Below are 19,510 nucleotides of genomic sequence, written 5' to 3'. Positions count from 1 at the left end.
CCAGATAAAATAACCTTGGGCTGGTCACCTGAGAGGTCTCTCCCGCTGGTCCCCATGGCCCTGAGTCAGTCATGTCTTTCTTTAATTCATGACTTTAATTCATTTGTGGTGCCAGTGGTCTGTCCATGTGGCCTTGGAAGCACTTGTGTGAGCCCGTGCCCAGGACTTTGGGGGCTGCAATCTGTGTCCCTTGCACTCCTATCAGGGCTGTTTGGTCTGAGGTGGTTCAGGGTAAGGGTTTCACCCACATGCACTTTGAACACATGTGGTCTGTCTCCTGTATCAGGTAACCCCCTGAAGGCAATCTTGGTAGCAGGTGAACTCTGCATACAGAGGAAGCTAACAGTGGGGGTGAGTGGGATGGGGTGGGGTGCAGTCTTGGTCACAGCCTGGCTGTCAGAGGCTCACCCACTAGGGACTGAACAAAGGATCTTCGCCTTGCAGAGCGTGGGACTTAGCTCAAGTGTGGAAACACAGCGTCCTGTTGCAGCGTTTAATTAATGCAGAGCTGGATGCCCCAGGGGAGAGCCTGTTTCCAGGACAACCTCCTTGGAAAGGGAAGCCACTTTTTTTTTCCCCCATGGTTTTGGATTCAGACTCCACAGAAACAATGGCTTCAAGGTCTCTCAGAAGTTGCTTCCTGCCCAGTCACCTGAGACCTAGGTTCCTGGCAAGTGAGAGAGCTGGGCGTTTAACATGCTCACCCAAGAGCTCCCTAGTGCCCCCCGTGGCTGATGGCTGTCCCAGCTTCACGCAGCCCTGGACTCCAGGATGGCAGAGGCAGCTGCATTTTCTGGAGAAACCCAGGCTCCCCTTCGGCCTCTGTCTGTGTGAGGACTTTGCTACCTTTTTATCCTGAGAGGGTCTCTGCCTTTTTTGCAGAGTCAATAAAAAAAAAAGTCAATAATTAGACTTTATAGGGAGCTCTGGTGGCCTAGTGGCAAGAAGCTGCACTGCAATCCCAGAGGTACGCAGTTCAAATCCACCAGATGCTCTGCTAGAGAAGGTGGGGCAATCTCCTCCTATACCAGTCACATCCCATTTGACGGTCCATACAAAAAAATTAATTAAAAAAAATAATTGGACTTTATCACAAGTTTCTCTTCCTCAAAATCTCCTCAAGTCTTGGACAATTTCTAGAAAACTGGTTTAGATGTAGAACTGTCCCTTCTCCTGAGTGCAGAGGAAGGACATTATGTCCCTTCCTCACTTAGAGAGAAAGGTGGGCAGCCCTGCTCTTTGAAAATTGAGAATGGTAGCTAAAGATATAGAGACTGGGATCGTCTAGCCCAAGTGGGAGGGCTGGCCCTTCCCTCAACCTCTCACCATCCGAGGGAGCCATGGTGTGAGTCACTCCAGTGTCCTGTCCCCAGAAGCAGGCTTGACTGAAATAGGATGAAGGAACATCTCGTGAAATCTCTCGAGGGACTGAGGAGAGAAACTAGGGCTGCGAGACTTTTCCTTTGTGAATGATGTTGTCAGGGAGTGTCGAGGTGGTGTCAGCATTCCTCTCAGGCTGTCCTCAGCCTCCAGGCAGAATGCCATTCAAGCAGCCGCCCACAGAAGCCGGGAAGCGGGCTGCTCACTTCTGTCAGGAATGCACATGCACACAGAGCCCTGACTTTGCTCTGAACGTTTCATGTTCCCTACAGAAAATAATTTGAGAACCAAGCTTCTGGACAGGAGAGAAAATCCCAAAACTATTAACTCTTGCTCTTAAAAAAAAAATCACCTTTATCTTGTTACATTTTCTTCAGGGTCATACAGCTCATTCCACCAGACTGTCTCTGAACAGTTCATTCTGATTTTGTCCATTTAGTCTCTCTTCTAAGGTGTTCATAGCATACTGTCGTTATAGTCAGAAAACAGCCCGTTCCACCCAGGAAAAGTCCCAGAGATGGAGGTAGAAGTTCCAGCCACTGAGAGCCCAACAACCTTTCCTGCTGGCCCTGGACCCTGCCTTACATCCAGGTCCCACTTGACCTCTAGGGACTGTCAAATGCGGCCCAGACCCTGGGCCCAACTTTAGCATGAGTCAGGGAAGAAGGGGCAGGGCCTGGCCTTGGGCTGAACTTTGGGGAAAGCATGTTATCTGCTGGGCATCCTCTCTGGGCTTGGATCTGCCGTCTGGTGCTGCCACATGGCGGGTGGTTCCTGGAGAGCAGCTGTCCGGTCTTCCGCCTCTGAAGGCCGATTAGACTTCAGCTCACTCCTTCTGAGCCCATTGCTGCCTAGTGGGGCCCATGACATGGCTGTGTCTACTGGAAAAGGCCTGCCCAGAGAAGGACCGGAGGGTCCTGCAGCGGGGAGAGGCGGTGGACGCGGGACACTCCTGCTCCTCAGAGTGGAAGCAGAGCCGTCACATGCAGCCAGCCAGGGGTCATCCTGAAGGCCGGAGGCCCAGGCATGGAAGCTCCCAGTAGAAGCCCCTCTACTAACCTCCTCCTTCACGTAACCCTGGCACCGCACTGCCACGGAGAATGCTGCCCAGCCTCGGCACCCACGGCACACTGCTCATATCTGCTCTCACTGTCGGCCTCTGTCTCCCTAACGCCTCTCCTCTTCTAAATTGTAAGTAATCCGCTTTCATTCGAGCAATAACACGTGCATTTAAAAAAAAGAAACACCGCCCTTAGTCCAGCCCAGCCCGTGCCTCGTGGAAAGATGGCGTCCACCTCTGACAAATGCATGGCCTGGCTTTGTTTTCTAACCAACACCCCTCCTGTCTGCTGAGCCCCGCTGCCTGTTTGGTGAGGGGGTGGGGATGTTGGGTGCATGTTTGTTTGTGTTTGTGCTGTTAACTTATATGGGAGTCTGCTCCCCATAACTGGCTACATTTGCTGGAAAACAGTAACCAGCTCAGAAGGGAGAGTGTATCCATTTTTACAGCCTGCATATGTGTGCTGCTTTGTTCAATTTCTAGAACCTTCTGGAAGTCCAAGTGAAGCGTCCACCCCCCAGCACAGGGACATGTTTAATGAAGGTTCATATCTTCTGGTCTAGGGTCTGGACTTGAGAGGGGGAAAGGGTCTCAGAGAGGGAGCACTTTGTTCCTGGAGGGGTTCGCCTGTGTCACAGCCGTGGGCTTAGCCAGCACTCAGCATAAGCCTTGGACAAGCCGGCTCCTCTCTTGGGACACAGCTGCCTCACGTGCCAAGCCGTGGGCCTCCCTCCTCCCTCACAGAGCAGTTAGCCACCCCTTGCCCAGGGAGTGGAAACAGACATTTAAGGGACAGCTCCAAAATGATTGTCAGGGACAAGTGACCACGAGAGGAGTTGAGAGCCAAGGCTTTTCTAGTATTTTGCATTCTGGGTGATTCTGTTCAGTTTCTAAGGTTTTACTTCCCCCTCTGTAAAGCAGAGGGGAGGAGAGGCCCCTTACAATCACAGTCATGGAGGAAGGTGAAGGGGTCCAGTGTATATTGTAGGTAGGCTTCCCAGGGGGACAGAGATATGTTGGCGGTTAGATGAGGCCCCAGAGGGAGGAACATCTGCAGCAGGAGGAACTCAAGGTGGACTGATATGTGATCCTGGAGCAAAGGACCAGGAAGTCTGAGGCTCCAAGGTGGAGGTGCAGAACAGGTGACCCTTATGGTTGACGGGAAGCACTGAGGCCAGTCACCCCCAGACTGACTTCAGGTGGTTGCCAGCTGCCAGGACACCAGCCCAGAGAAGAGGCCGCTGGCGGGGAAGGTGTCCCAGGCCTTGTGTGTGTCTTCAGGGAGATGCAGGCACTAACTGCATCCTTGTGCTCTGTAGTGAAGGAAAAGCCAGCCTACAGCAAAAACCCGGTGGTAATGGTGGACGAGGTCATGAGCTCCAGCCCTCCCAAGTTCAACTTCCCTGAGGCGGGCTTGCGCATAATGATCACCAATAAATTTGGACCCAGGACCCGACTGCGCATGGCCAGCAGGATCATAATTAATGAGGTAAGTGTGCTTAAATTACCAAGGGCTTTGGGACGTTCTGACACTATGGCAGAGCCCTTCCAGGCTCTGGGCCACCAGGATGTCCTTGATCGATGTTTAAGGAAGCTCTTGGTGACGCCGTGGTTAATAATTCAGCTGCTGCTTTCCGAAATGGTTTGGCTGTCTGACTGGCGGGATGGCTGGCATCATGATGGTGGCTTGACTTGGTGGCAGTCAAGGCAAGTGAAGTTTCTGGGGTCCTTTTTGCTGTGAAGCTGAACACTGTGACACTGATGTGTCAAATGCAATAATGGTTACCTGTGGTGGACAGTGTTCGGTGGAGCTCCCCGATTAAAACAAGCTTGGAAGCAGGAGTGGCATCCACTTCCGAAATAGCTTGCCTCTGGAACCTGGAGAAAGGATGAAAGTCACACACAAGTGTCGAGGACTTTTGTTCATAGGGTCGCTATGAGTTGCCTATGACTCGACAACACTTAACAACAAGAGCATCCAAAATGGTTACAGGTTCAAACACACCAGCTGATTTATAGGAGAACAGTGGTGTAGTCTGTATTCTCAGGAGTTTTTGTTGTTGTTGTTGTTGTTGTTGTTAGGTGTCATCAGGTCAGCTACTCATAATGAAACTCTGTGGAGCAGCTGGGCTCTGTTCTGTGGGCCACTGTGAGTCGGAATTGGCTTGAAGGTACTTGACTGGGTTTGATTTTTTTTTTCTCTGCCACCTCCCCTCAAAAATCAGAGGCATCACTTGATCCACAGAGTGACCCAATATTATGCCGACCGTGTTTGAGTAAGAATTTTCTCAGATGCCAGAGTAGAACTAACTCGTTGGAGGAAGGCCAGTCTAAAGTGTGGACAGTTTCATTAAAATGCTGTTTAGGGCAACAGAAAATGAATGCGCAGCTGTTCTCCATGGATAGAAAATCGTAGAAGTAACCCTGAGACGTTGAGATCGCATCTGCCTCATGATCATAACTGGCTCTCATCCTGCTTCATTAACATCATAGAGATTAGGATTTACAACACTTAGAATAATTACATCAGATCACAAAATGAGAACAGTTATGTAATACAGAGAATCAGGGCCAGCAAAATCAGTGCCTATTTCGAGAGCACACAGTTCAATCCATGACACCATATATCAGAAAAGAACTATCCAAAAGGGTTTTCTAGGTTATGATCTGTAAAGAAATACATCATAGCAGCTTTGACCTATGGAGCCACTAAGAGGTGCTGGGTGGATTTGAACTATCAACCTTTCTGATAGCAGCCGAGTATTTAACAATTAACCATTATGCCACGAGAGCACCATACATAGTTTTTCTCATCTCACTCCCTTTGCTGCCAAGTCTGAACTGACTCCTAGCTGACCCTCTGTTGAGGTTCCAGGACTATCAGTAGCACGGGAAGAGATTGACCATCTAGCTCCCGAGTAGCCTTTGGTGGATTCGAACCACCGGAGAGACAACCATCATTGGGTTAGCTGCACAACTCCCTATGGACTAGGCCATCACAGCTACTGCACATATTTATTTAAAACTCAAATCCATTGTCATCAAGTTGAAACCGACTTATAGGCGGCCTTCCAGTGGACTTTCTGAGGCTGTAAATAGTTCTGGAGGAGATTGCCTGTCTTCCTCTTAGGAAGCTACTGGTGGGGTTGAGCCATGAGAGACAGTTATTAGGAAGCTTTAAACTTTGGATGCTGTTAATTGATACTCAGCACTTGATTGTCTGCAAGAATAGTATCTCAAAGACATTATGTTGAGTGAAATATCTCAGTCACAAAAGGACAAATACTGCATAGTGCCACTGTTGTAAAACAGGACTGACATCGGGGTTGGAGGGAGACTGAGAAAGATGGGATAAATTATGAATACTGCATTGAAACAGATGAGGGAGAAAACTGTTTAAAAGGGATATGTGATTAGATATTATTGTCATGACAGGAGTCCAGAATGAAGGCTGCATAGTGGAGTGGACTTGGAGGGAAGGATTGTATAAAAATGAAAGAATTTTTCCTTTACTTTTCCAAGAGAAGAGTGTACTGGGGCAGGACGGGTGAGAAGGGAGAAAAGAGCAACAATGAATGAATGGAAATCCAAAGTCTCTGTAAATTTTCATTGAAATGAATAATAATTTTAAAAAAAGAATAGTATCTCACAGTATTTAAAGATTGGGTAGTTTGATTATTTCTGTTTTGGTTGTATAATTTACCCTCTTCAGGGCAAGTATATCAAGTACCAAAACTACCACAAAAACCACACTGTGGCCGAGTCAGGTCTAACTCATGGTGCTCCTCCACAGGGTCTCTGAGAAGACTGCCTTTATTTAACCCTTACAGCATCGGGTGGGTTCAAATCCTCAACGTTTTGGTCCGCTTTTGTTATGTACCGTCAAGTTGGAAGAGACCCATAGTTGACCCTCCAGCAGGGTTTCATAGTCTGTAAACTGCACAGAAGGAAATTGACCATCTTTGTCCTGTGGAACAGCTGGTGGATCGAAACCCTGTGCCTTTGGGTGCAGCTCCTTCCCTCTAGGCCACCAGAGCTCCCGTTGGATTAGCAGTGCACTGTGCCCTCTGGGATCCCTGTGTTGATAAGAATGCCATCCTAAGCTTTGGATCATCCCGAGTCATTTTGTTCCAAACCAATTCAGTGAAATTCAAATCTGTGAAACTTAAGGGTTTTTCGTGAACAGATCACTGTACCTCGTGTGTGTTACAGGCAGGATGCTGAGAGACTAATAAGAATTTGGAGACACTTGGTCTTAGAATATATTATAGTGACAGGTGCAATCAGGAACATCATGAGCTTGTTTTTGTTGCTGCTGGGGTGGGTGGGTGGGAGAGAGAGAGAGAGGGAGAGAGTGTGTGTGTGTGTGTGTGTGTGTGTGTGTTTAACTTTTCTTGTATTTGAATGAAAGCAAGCAGAGCAGATTGAGTTTCCAGGTAACCATTTGTACATCTCTGGTTTGTGACGTTGGTGACAATCCCCACAGGGTGACAACACTCTTCTCACTTCCCTGTGGTTTATTTCATTCCTCCGTCTTTCCTCTCCCTTCCTGCCTTCTCAGCTCTTCTCTGGGCAGATGTTTCCCGTTTGAATTTACATGGTTGATTGTTTCAAGGACTGAGTTGTAGTTTGTTAAGTGCTTTCTAATCAAGTGAGACTCCTAGCAACCCTGTGATCAATAGATCTGACCCTGTCCCATCCTGTGCCAGCCTCACCTCTGATACACTTGAGCCATTGCTGTAGTCAGTGTGTTAGTCTATCTTGTGGCGGGTCTTCCTCTCTTTCACTGGCCCCTCGTCTCCCCAAGTATGGTGTCCCTTTCCCGTAGTCTCCTAGCAACATGCCCCACATATGTGAGATGAAGCTTTGTCATCATTGCCTCCACAGAGCACTCTGGCTGCACTCTCTCTTAAGATGTGTCTATTTGTTGTTTTGACACTCCATGGGATATTCTGTACTCTTCTCCAACACCACAGCTCAAAGGCTTTGATTCTTCTGTCATCTTTAGTCATTATCCAGATGTATAACAAATGATTGAAAAGACTATGGCCTAGTTTTCTCAAAAAGTTGCAAATAGAAATACCATTTGACCCAGCAATTTCACTACTGGGAATTTACCTTAAAGAAATAATAACCACCACCCAAGCAGATATATACACACCCGTGTTTATTGCAGCTATGTTCACAATAGCAAAGAGCTAGAAACAACCCAAATGCCCATCAACAAACGAATGGATAGAGAAGTGGAATACTATGCTGCATGAAAAACAAGGAACTCATGAAATATTATGCAAAGTGGATGATACTGAGGGACATTATGCTGAGTGAAATATCTCAGTCACAAAAGGACAAATATTGCATAGGGCCACTGTTGTAAAACGAGACTGACATTGGGGTTGAGGGAAGACAGAGAAGGAGGGGAGGAATGATGTATACTGCATTGAAACAGATGAGGGAGAAAACGGTTTAAAAGGGATATATGATTGGGTATTATTATCATGACAAGAGTCCAGAATGAAGGCTGCACAATAGAGTGGATTTAGGGGCCAGGATTTCATAGCAATGAAAGAGTTTTACTTTTTAAGGAGAAGAGTGAACTGGGGAGGAGGGGTGGACAGGGAGAAAAGTGCAACAATGAATGACTGGAAACCCTAGATCTCTGTAAACTTTCATTAAAATTAATTAAAAGAAAAGAAAAGGCTTTGGCCTAAAAAGTATCAGAAGCTCCTTCAAGTTCCTAGCTCACCCAATCCCAAGATGTTATTATTCATCTTATCATGTTTGATGCCACTTCCAGCCAAGCCATATAAGGTGAACAGTAACGTCATGGAGTTTTGATGAGCTGGAAATGTCTCCACTATGTTGGGCTCTCCTGCCTGGGAAGGCATTACGGAGAATTAGAGAGGTCTGTGCGGGAATAAAGTCCCGATGTAAATGTTCTTTACATCTGACGTTAGCTACTCACTCCCTACATCTCTCTGGTTCTCAGATTCTCTGTCTCAGGGTGCTTCCAGCTCTAAGCGTTCTGATGACGCAGGCATGAAGAGCTAACACCTGGGAGCTACCTAGTGTCCTCAGGGAACTCCACTGTTGAACAGCGTGGGGAGAAGACCCACCCAGTGCCATGGCCAGATTCAAAGCTGGTTCTTCAGACCAGATGTTTTTGGTCCCAGACACTCTTCAGTTATTTTTGTTCCAGAATGTGATAGAGAAGTTAGCCAGTCTCACGTGAACCCCTGGTAGACACATCTGGGGGAGGACGCCCTTACTTGTTCACCTTCAAGATGGCAAAGCCCTTCTGTGAGATAGTTTGCAAAGTGGAGGGTGCTCAAAAGTAGGTGCTTGTGGTGGTCAGGTCCCAGGGAGGTGTTTTCAACCTGTAGTGGCCCAGTGTACGGAGTAGAACTTTCTCTCGGGATTTTTCAGCTGGAATCTTCACAGACACAGATTTCCGTGGAGCCACTGGGTGGATATGAACTACTGAGGTTTTTGGCCAGCAGCTGAGTGCCTAACTGATGCGCTATCAGGACTTTGGGTGGAGGCTTGTCTTTCTTCACCTGAAGGTCACACCTCACCTGAGTGAGCATCTACCCCCAGCTTCCAGCCTGAGCTTCTGGGGATCCAGAATTTCACCTGCCCTGTGTCCTTCCCCTGCATGTGACTCTTCCCCACCTCCCCTGTCCCCACGGCTCTGTCCTCCCCCCTCACACCTGGACACGGGTCTGTTTGAGCTGAGGATGCAGCCTGTGATTTATTGAACACCTGCTGGGTGCCTGGCAGGCGCTAGACTCTCACCTGTGTCTTGGCTTTCATCTTCCCAGTGACCTTGGGAGGAAGGACACATTATCTGTCTGTGAGCTGAGGTCAATTCCCAAAGTCAGCAAGACAAATAGGAGCAAGAATTCCAGCCCACATCTGAGTCCAGGCCACAGAAATGAGGCTGCACAGATTTTCGGGGCATGACGGGGGAAAATTGAAACCTTTGATCTGTGGTGTTGGAGAAGAGCACTGAACATCCCATGGACGACCAAGAGAACGAACAGAGGGCACAGCCAGAGTGCTCTTGGAGGCAAGGATGATGAGGCTTTGCCTCACATACTTTGGACATGTTGCTAGCAGGGGCTAGTCCTTGGAGAGGGACATGATACAGGGAAGAGTAGAGGGTCACCGAAGGAGAGGAGGACCCTCAACCATGTGGATTGATGCAGTGACTGCTGCAATGGGCTCTGTGTGTCAGGAAGTGTGAGGATGGCGCAGGATAGAACAGGGTTCAGATCTTTTGTTCATAAGGTTGCTATGAGACATACTCAACTTAACAGCACCTAAAACAACAACAGCCTTCACCATGCCCTTTTTTAATATTTTTTTTATTCTCTCTACAATATGCAACTCCTGCCTGAGACACTTGGTAGCCCCTCTTGTTGTCACTCCTTATTTTTTTTCTTAAGGCCACATGTTCTTGGAACCGTGCCTCCACCTGATGTGACAGAGGCTCTGCCCTCATCATCTGTCTCATCAGTGTCCTCTGGGAATCTCTTTTGTGTGTGTGTCTACCTCTTGTAACATGTGGGATCCAGAAAGAAGAGATTGAGATCCATCACCCCCCTCATGTTGTAATCTATATCTCTTTTAATACAACCTCAGATGACTTTATATTTTTCCCCCCAGATAAAGCCCTCAGTTGATCCTTATTAAACTGGAGTCTTAAGACATCCCCTCACCCCTCATCACCACCAGTTATGTCATTACTAATTCAAGTCCCCTTTCAAGTTCTATCTAGGTGTAGCTTGTCTGTTTGAGACGGCAGGGATGGCCTGTCAGTCCAGACAGGCAGCACATTGTTATTCCTGCCAGTGTGAGCCCGAATTCTGGGCACGGTCACTCTACTCTTTTTGGTAGACTGAGTGTTATGGTGTCTTTGGAGGGGGGAAAAACTCCACCCTTTTTTAGACTTCATGCTTGAAATTCATCTGGAACTAGAATTGCACTTCAATCCCAAAGGCACATGGTTCAAATCTACTAGCTGCAACATAGGGGAAAAAATGGGCATTCTCCTCCCATGTGTCTAAGGAGCTCTGGTGGCCGAGTGATAAGAAGGGATGAAAGTCACCAGGAACTGCCCCCTGCCTTGAATCAATCCTCATATAATTTACCCCATCTTTCTCAGTCTCCCCACAACCCCGATGTCAGTCCCATTTTACAACAGTGGCACTATGCAATATTTGTCCTTTTGTCACTGAGATATTTCACTCAGCATAATGTCCTCCAGGGTCACCCATTTTGAATAATATTGCATGAGTTCCTTATTCAATGCAGCGTAGTATTCCATTGTGTGAATATACCACCGCTTCTCTATCCATTAGTTTGTTGATGGGCACTTAGGTTGTTTCCAACTCTGCTCTTGTGAACAAAGCCATGATAAACATGGGTATGCTGTAATTAATACTATAAAAGTGCATGTGAGTGGTTTGATGAAAATCTAACTTGTTTTGAACACTTTCATTCAAATCATAGTTTAAAAAACCCCTCATTACTGTCTAGTGAGAACCAACCTATAGTCGACCCCCGAGCAGGTTTTTGGAAGCTGTATATCGCATAGGAGAAGACTGACCATCTTTGTCCTACAGTGCATCTGATGGATTCAAACCTTCTGCCTGCAGCACAGCTTCTTACTCACTAGGCCACCAGAGCTCCCTTATGATGTTTAGGAACTAAGAACAAGATAGAAAGTATCCCCGCATGTACTTATGTTCTGACCCAGAAGTTCCAACTGCTGGACAGACACTAAAAACTCAAATTTAACAGTGTTGAGTCAGAACCAATTCAACGCTGACCCTCAATTGGGTTGCCAAGGCTGTAAGCGAAACAGGAGAAGATTGCCCATCTTTCTCTCCCAGAGCCTCTGGTGGACGCAAACATGAGAGATGATGGCCTTTGAATTAGCAGAGAAGCTCCCTAAAAACTCAGCAGACACCCCCAGGGAGGTGAGTGCTGATACTCTGAAAGTGGACGTGTCCTTTCCCTAACAACTCGGCAGACACCCCCAGGAAGGTGAATGTCGCTGTCCTGAAAATGGGCATGTCCTTTCCCTAAAGGCTCAGCAGACACTCTCAGGGAGGTGAGTGCCAATGTCCTAAAAATGGACATGTCCTTTAGTGTTCCTGGAAGTAAAATTTATTATACCCTCCAAGTCAGAACAACCCAGCTCCTCCTCCGTAAGCAGAGGAATTGGTGCCTTAGTCACACAGTGAAATATTACACAGCCATGAAAAAGAACAGCCTGCTAGTACATGTCACAGCAGGGGATGCTCTCCCAGACTTTAGGTTGAATGAGAAAAGCCAGGCACAAAGTATGACATAGTGTTTAGATCCACTTTGTTGTTGTTGTTGTTGTTGTTATGTGCCATCGAGTCATTTGCGACTCATAGCGACCCTATGTACAACAGCCCTAAACCCTGCTCTATCGTGTGCCAATCTCATTGTCTCTGACATACCCATCCCGATTACCCCAGTCACTGAATCAATCCACCTCATAGAGGGTCTTCCCCTCCTGCGCTGTCCCTCCACCCTCCCAAGCATGATGTCCCTCTCCAAGAACCTGTCTCTCCTTACAACATGTCCAAAGTATGTCAGACGAAGCCCCAGAATCCTTGCCTCCAAGGAGCAACCTGGTTTAACCCTCTCTAGGATGAATCTCTTTGTTTTCTTGGCAGTCCATGGTACATTCAGTACTCTTCTCCAGCACCACAGCTCAAAGGCGTCAATTCTCCTTCTATCCTCCCTAGTCATTGTCCAACTCTCTGATGCATAACAAGTGATTGCAAAAACCATGGCCTGTATCAGGCGCACCTTAGTCTCCAGAGAGACATCGTTGCTCTTGAGTGCTTTAGAGAGGTCCCTAACCGCAGACTTTCCCATCGCAATACGTTTTTTTATTTCCTTAGATCCACTTACAGGACATAGAAAACAAAACTCCCATTCCTATCTAGTGAGTTCCAGTGAGGGGTGATTGCTCCTGCAGAGGGTTTCTGAGTCTGTAAATCTTCCTCAGGGGGGTCTGCCCATCATCCTCCTGTGGAGAAACTGGGGAAGTCGCACCCTGAACCTTTCAGTTAACAACTCAACACTATTTACACCAAGGCTCCTTGATGTTAAGGAAAGGGAAAGTTGATTCATGTGAATAAAAGTCAGATAGGAGTTCCTTCTGGGGAAGGAATAGGTGGACTTGGAAAGTATCTAAGGAGCTCTGAGTCTTAGAATTCTGAGTCTGAGAATATTGCACCTCTCAGGGACCTCTGGTGGCCTAGTGGAAGGAAGCTGTGCTGCAGTCCCGGAGGTACTCAGTTTGAATCCACCAGATGCTCTGCTGGAGCTGGAAGGACAATCTCCTCCTGTACCAGTCAGATCCAATTTGATGGTACACACCCAAATAATAATAATTTTGTAAAAAAATAATATTGCACCTCTCAGATTATGCTGAGTGAAATATCTCAGTCACAGAAAGACAAATATAGCATAATGCCACTGTTATAAAAGAGGACTGACATAGGGGTTAGGGGGAGGCTAAGAGGGATAAATAATGTTTACTGCATTGAAACAGATGAAGGAGAGAACTGTTTAAAAGGGGCAGGTGCCACCAGATGCTCTGCTGGAGAAGGAGGCGCAATATCCTCCTGTACCAGTCAGATCTGATTTGACGGTACACGCACACAAAATAAAAAAAAAAAATAAAAAAATAAAAAAAAAAGGGGCAGGTGATTAGGTATTATTGTTATGACAGGAGTTCAGAGTGAAGGCTGCATAGTGGAGGGACTTGGAGGGAGGGATTGTATAACAATGAAAGAATTTTTTCTTACACTTTTCAAAAAGAAAAGCAAATTGGGGGGAGGGGTGGGTAGGGAGAAAAGTGCAACAATGAATGAATGGAAATCCAAAGTCTCTGTAACCTTTCATTAAAATAAATTTAAAATAAAAAATATTGTAAATTTTATTAAAAAAGGATAGATTTTACATTAAAAAGTTAACTGGAAAGGGGGAAGGGAGGAAAATGTGCAACAATGAATGAATGAAAATCCAACTTTCTGTAAACTTTTGTTAAAATTACAATAAAATAAAGTTTAAAAAAATAATATTGTACCTCTCATGTAAAATGCCCTTGAGCTGCACATTTAATATAAAGGTCCTTTAAAAAACTGTATTAAGGATGTTGAAAGCATTTGCCGTTTTAGTAGTCTTTCTATGAACAATTCAGCAACATTAACTGAGTCTGTCATGTTCAGGCAACACCATTGCTTGTTTTCAAGGCGGGGGTGGGGAGCTCTGGTGGTGCAGGGAATTGTGATGGGATCCTACACGCATTGCCTCTCTAGAAGTTCAAATCTGCCCGTGGCTCTGGGAGAGAGAAAGATGAACCGTCTCCTCCCCAGGCAATTTCCAGTCTCAGAAACTCAAATGGAGGGTGAGCTGTGAGTCCATTCTGATTTGAAGGCACTGAGTTTGATTTGCGTTTGAAAAATAGGAGAGAGTTCCCCTTTCTATCCGCCTCCCACCCGTTCCCGGTAACCACTTACAGCCTGTGGTCCCTGTGCACGCACCCCTTCTGAATGTTGCCTGGAAGTGAGATCATACAGTCTATGTCCAATATAAGGGGACTTTTTGCACTTTGGATATCTCTCAAAAATTTAGCAGATAAGCCATCTGGAGCCATGATGTGACTCTCTTTCATGGTAAATGAATGTCCACTCAGAGTGTCCGGGAACAGTCACCTTCACCTGGCCTCATGGTCCTGAGCTTGCCATAGCAGTTGGGTTGACTTTGGGAAACCCTTTGTGGTAATTGCCAAAAAAAGAATGTACAAACTTAGACAAATCCTAATAGTCTTGGGCCAGTTTTCAGGTAAAGCAACTGAGGGAGAGAGAGAGAGAGAGTGTGTTGTATTCCCATATGGAAGGAGCACTGTCCACAGAGCCCTGTCTGGTCTCCTGTCCCCACAGCGGCAGAGACTCATCAACTCGGCGAACGGCGTGAACACCAAGCCGCTGCAGAACGGGAGACACGAGAACATCGAGAACGGCAACGTGCCCATGGAGAACCCTGGGGAACCTCCCCAGGACCAGGAGCAGCCACCCCCGCCGCCACCCCCGGAGCCCGAGCCCAGCGAGACGGCCTTCCTGTCCCCCTTCTCCATGCCCAGTGAGTGCGGGGAACACTGGGGATCAGGGGGCAGACTGAGGGCCAGGCCAGGCCCACCGGGCAGGGCTTCCATCAGGACACTTGTGGCTTTCCAGAAAAATGTGCCAACCAGGCAGCTTGTAAGAACAGGGAGTTATTGTCTCACGTGATGCTAACAGTCATTTCGGCCTGTCAACCAGGCCTTGTTCTCTGTCTCTCTCTGTCTCTGTCTCTCTCTGTCTCTGTCTCTCTCTCTCTGTTTCTGTCTGTGTGTGTCTCTGTCTGTCTGTCTGTCTCTCTCTCCCTTCCTCTCTCCCCCCTCTTTCTCTCTCTCCCCCCCTCCCTCCCTCCCTCCCCCCCTCCCTCCTTCCCTCCCTCCGTCTCTGTCTAACTCTCTCTCATCTCCACGGTAAGGTACCCCTTTGTCTCTCTTCTCAGCCTCTCGGAGCTCCAGGTGTCCCTTGGCCTGTGACTGAGGCATCTTCACTCAGCATCCCCATTGTCACTGTCTCTTCCCTTCTGAGGACACCACTTACATTAGATTTAGCCCCACCTTTCTCCAGCCACCTTTCTGTGGACCAACAACATCTTCAAGTCCCCTAGATCCAAACAGGGTTCATAATAGGCCCAGGGGGTGTAGGACTTATGCTTATCTTTTGGGGAGACACTGGGCCAGGCCTGGGTCATGACCTGGCGGGCTGGAACGGATCTGGATGTGGCTGCTGGCCCCCTGGAAGGGCTGACTCCTGAAGGCTCTGGAGGCACTGAATTATGGATGGGAGCTATAATTACATACAGACACTGCTGTGTGTGCCCGGAGGGTAGGTGACAGAGAGTGCTGGCTGGTGACAGGGTAGAGGGACACCAGTAACCCTTCGTGACAGCACTGAAGTGCTCAGGGTAGAGGTGGATTGTGTTTTTGCAGTAAGAAAAAGCAGCCAGTGTTACTTACACAAGCCTTTACAGACCCTACCAGCCCTGCCCTCTCAGCAGGCTGTTTCTCCTACCCTTTGCCGGTTGCGCGGTTGTTGGGTACCATCAAGTTGATGCCAACTCATAGGGAGTCCATAATATAGAGAACTGGCCTCCAGGGCTTCTCGGCTGTGACGTGATTGGGAGAAGCTATAATCCTGGGCTGGAATCTGTATGCAGGGAGCCCTGGTGGTGCAGTGAGCAACGTGTCCAACTTGATCACAAAGTTTGCCATTTGGACCCACAGGAGAAGGCAGGCTGGCTCCTCTGTAAGATTTCCACCCTCCTGGACCTGATGGAAGGTGGCTGTGAGTCAGAATTATGTGGACAGCAGTTGTTGTTGTTATGTGCCATCGAGTCATTTGCGACTCATAGCGACCCTGTGTACGAGAGCCCTAAACACCGTTCTATCCTGTGCCAACCTCTCCGTCTCAAACGCACTCATTCCCACCACTCCACTCACAGAATCGATCTATCTCATCGAGGGTCTTCCTCTCCTGCGCCGTCCCTCCACTCTCCCAAACATGATGCAGTGGGACAGTCTTTATGCCCTGGTGGCACAGCAGTTAAGCACTCAGAGATATTTACCAGAAAGCCAGTGATTCAAGGAGAAAGATGACAGCCTGCTTCCAGAAAGATCACGGCTTTGGAAACCCCAGGGGGCAGTTGTGTTCCATGCTGTGGGGATGCTGTAAGGATGAATTGATTCCACAGCAGTGGCATTGGCGTTTGATAATCTTTGGGGGAGTGGATCACCCCCAAGGAAGATCTTGGAGGTCTTTTTTCCCAGGGAACAGGTGGACAGGTTCAAACCATTTACATTTGAGTTAGTAGCCAAACGTTTTAATTATTGTACCCTCGGGCCTCCTTGCTTATTTGTTGGGATGGATAATCAGGTGAAGTGCCCATACATAGCTGCACTGTACTTGTGGAGAGAAGCTTCCACCCACAAGGAAGTCAGAGCAGGCTTCCTCCTGGCTGAGGCCCCCGTGTCCTCTCACACCACTTGAAGTCCAGGCCCAGTCTGATCTGATCATCACGTTCTCTCTGATCCCAAACTATTGACTCTGGTCCCTTTGGCTGCAGCCTCACTTGACTCCACTGTCACTTCTCATACTCAATGAGACGTCCCTGCCCCAGGACCTTTGTACTTACTCTTTCATAGAACCAGATTCCTGGTATACTCATACAGCTTCTTCCCATCCTTCTTCTGCTTCTCCGTAACAATATAAGAGTTGTCATATGGTCTCCTACGATCACAGTTTGAAATACTCTGTATCTCACTTGTTTCTGTCATTAAAATGTCAGGCTCAAGAGGGTATGGGTCTATATCTTTCATTACTCTGTTCCCTGAGCCTGGACCTGTGTCTCGTTCAAGGAGCCCTGGTAGCATAGCACCTCTTCAGGCTCCCAGCAAAGAGGTCAGTGGTTCTAATCCAGTGGCTACCCAATGGGAGAAAGATGCACAGTCTAGTCTCATAAGGATTTATAGCCTCAGAAACCCACTAGGCCGTGCCCGATACATCGTAGGTACTTACTTAGCTGGTACTTAGGGCACTCCTGTGGCTTAGTGGTAGGGAGTGTGCTGCCAACCCAAAGGCATGCAGTTCAAATCTTTCCCTGCTCTGTGTAATGCGCAGTCTCCTTCCATGCAACTTACTGCCTCTGAGAATTCGCTACATGGTCAGCTGTGCATCGGTTCTGATTTGAAGGTACGTAACAACTATAAACCGGCATTGAGAGGAGAGAGAGTGGCACAGTGGAGGAAGCATGTGGCTGCAAACCAAAAGGTTAGTGGTTCAGACCTGCCAGCAGCTCCTAAGGAGAGAGATGAGAATATCTATTTCATGAAAGATTGTTTTTGTTGCTCTTAGGTCCAATCACATTACCTCCACCTTACAGCGACCTTGTGAACACCGTGCTGAAACCTTGACTGGTCCGTACTGCACAGCCGTGAACCTCTGTCATACTCAAGCCCCTTGTGGTGGTCACTGCGTACATTTATTTTATGGAGAGGCTGCCCCTCTTTCACTGACCCTCCACCTTTCCCAGCATGCTGTCCTTGCCAAGGACTGATGCCTCCTGACAACATGCCCAAAGTGTGTGAGGTGGAGACTCACCGTCCTGGCCTCTAAGGGGCATCGTGGCTGCAGTTCCTCCAAGATTCAGAGGCTGTGGTAGAACCATTACAGTTTGCTAACACTGTCATTAAAAGGCATCATTTTCCTTCGGTCGTCCTTAGTCATTGTTCAGACTTCACATGCTTACAGTGCAATTGAAAATCCAACAGCGTGAGTCAGAGGCACTTCAGTCTTTGAACCAGCATCATTGCTAGTGAGCACTTTTAGAAAAGGTCCTTGACAAGACTCATCCAATGCAATCTGTAGTTTGATGTCTTGACTGTCACTTCCATGGGTGCTGACTGTCGCTCCAAGGGACATGAAATCATTGCCAATGTCAGTCTTTTCTCTGCTTATTATAGTAGTCTATTATTATTATTATTATTACTATTACTATTATTATTAATTTTAATTAAAATTTACAGAGACTTTGGATTTCCATTCATTCATTGTTGCACTTCTCTCCCTACCCACCCATCCTGACCCAGTACACTCTTCTCTTTGAAAAGTAAAGGAAAAGTTCTCCTATTGTTTTACACACACTTCCTCCAAGTCCACTCCACTATGCAGCCTTCATTCTGGACTCCTGTCATGACAATAATACCTAATCACATATCCCTTTTAAACAGTTCTCTCCCTCATCTGTTTCAATACAGTATACATAATTTATCCCCTCTTTCTCAGTCTCCCCCCCAACCCCAATGTCAGTCCTGTTTTACAACAGTGGCACTATGTGGTATTTGTCCTTTTGTGACTGAGATATTTCACTCAGCATAATGTCCTGCTGTCTTATGATCAAGTTGTGAGGGGTTTTGTTTTTATGATGTTGACATGTAGTTGACATTGAAGGCTGTGGTCTTTGATGATCTTCAGTAAGAACTTCAAGTCGTCTTCACTTTTTGCAAACAAGACTGTTTCTGGATAATGTAAATTGTTGCACCTTCCTTCAGGCATGATACCACATTCTTCATCTAGTCCAGCACCTCGAATGATTTGTTCAACATACATACTGTCTAGGTATGGAGAATAAATACCACTCTGACATGCGCCATTCCTGATTTTAAATCACGCAGTGCTCCCTTGTTCTGTTTGAACATTCCTTCTTAGTCATGTATAGGTTTCTCATGAGCACAGAAGTATTCTGGGATTCCCATTCTTCTCAATATTGCCCATGATTTGTTATGACCCACATCGTTGAATGCCTTTACATAGTCAGTGAAAGACAAATAAACATCTTTCTGGTATTCTCTACTTTCAGCCAAAGTTCATCTGACATTAACAGTGATAGATCTTGTTTCACAGTTTCTTCTGAATGCAGTTTAAATTTCTGGCAGGTACCTTCTTTTTTTTTTAATAATCTTTAGCAAGATTTTACTTTCATATGAATATTAATGAGATTCAGTAATTTTCACATTACGTTTGATCACCTTTTTTGGAATGAGAACAAATATAGAGTTCTTCCAGTGGGTTCAGTAAGTAGCTGTTTTCCAGATTTCTTTGGGAAAAAAGTTCAAAGCATAGACTTGTGCGCATATCTAGGGCTGCATCTTTTTATTGCAAAACGTCCATTGGTATTCCATCAATTCCTAGACTTATTTTTTTGCCAGTACCTTCAGGGAAGCTTGAACTTTTTCCTTCTGTACCATTGCCTCTTGATCATATCCTGCTTCCTGAATTCTTGAAGGTCAGCCAATTCTTTTCTTTTCTTTTGATGCTTCTTGCATCATTCAACAGTTTGTGCATCGAATACTTCAGTTGCAACTCAGAATTTGGATTTTTTTTTTCTTCAGTTCTTTCACTTGAAAAT

The 19,510-nt window shown here is 46.8% G+C and overlaps 1 protein-coding gene across 2 annotated transcripts in view; it reads left to right on the top strand.

Moving 5' to 3' along the window:
- SLC24A4 (solute carrier family 24 (sodium/potassium/calcium exchanger), member 4) overlaps positions 1-19,510 on the top strand; it is a 232,186-nt gene that overhangs the window by 175,257 nt on the left and 37,419 nt on the right. For both annotated transcript variants that reach the window (XM_006879111.1, XM_006879112.1), the window contains exons 11-12: positions 3,760-3,929; positions 14,434-14,632. In XM_006879111.1, coding sequence (XP_006879173.1) covers positions 3,760-3,929; positions 14,434-14,632 — 369 coding nt within the window. The remainder of the gene's footprint in view (positions 1-3,759; positions 3,930-14,433; positions 14,633-19,510) is intronic.

The sequence above is a fragment of the Elephantulus edwardii genome, unplaced genomic scaffold (assembly GCF_000299155.1).
Source record: "Elephantulus edwardii isolate Elephantulus edwardi_28Jun2011 unplaced genomic scaffold, EleEdw1.0 scaffold00002, whole genome shotgun sequence".
Classification (NCBI taxonomy): domain Eukaryota; kingdom Metazoa; phylum Chordata; class Mammalia; order Macroscelidea; family Macroscelididae; genus Elephantulus; species Elephantulus edwardii.
The sequence above is the reverse complement of the archived record's forward strand: the minus strand, read 5'-3'. Positions and strand labels throughout refer to the sequence as shown.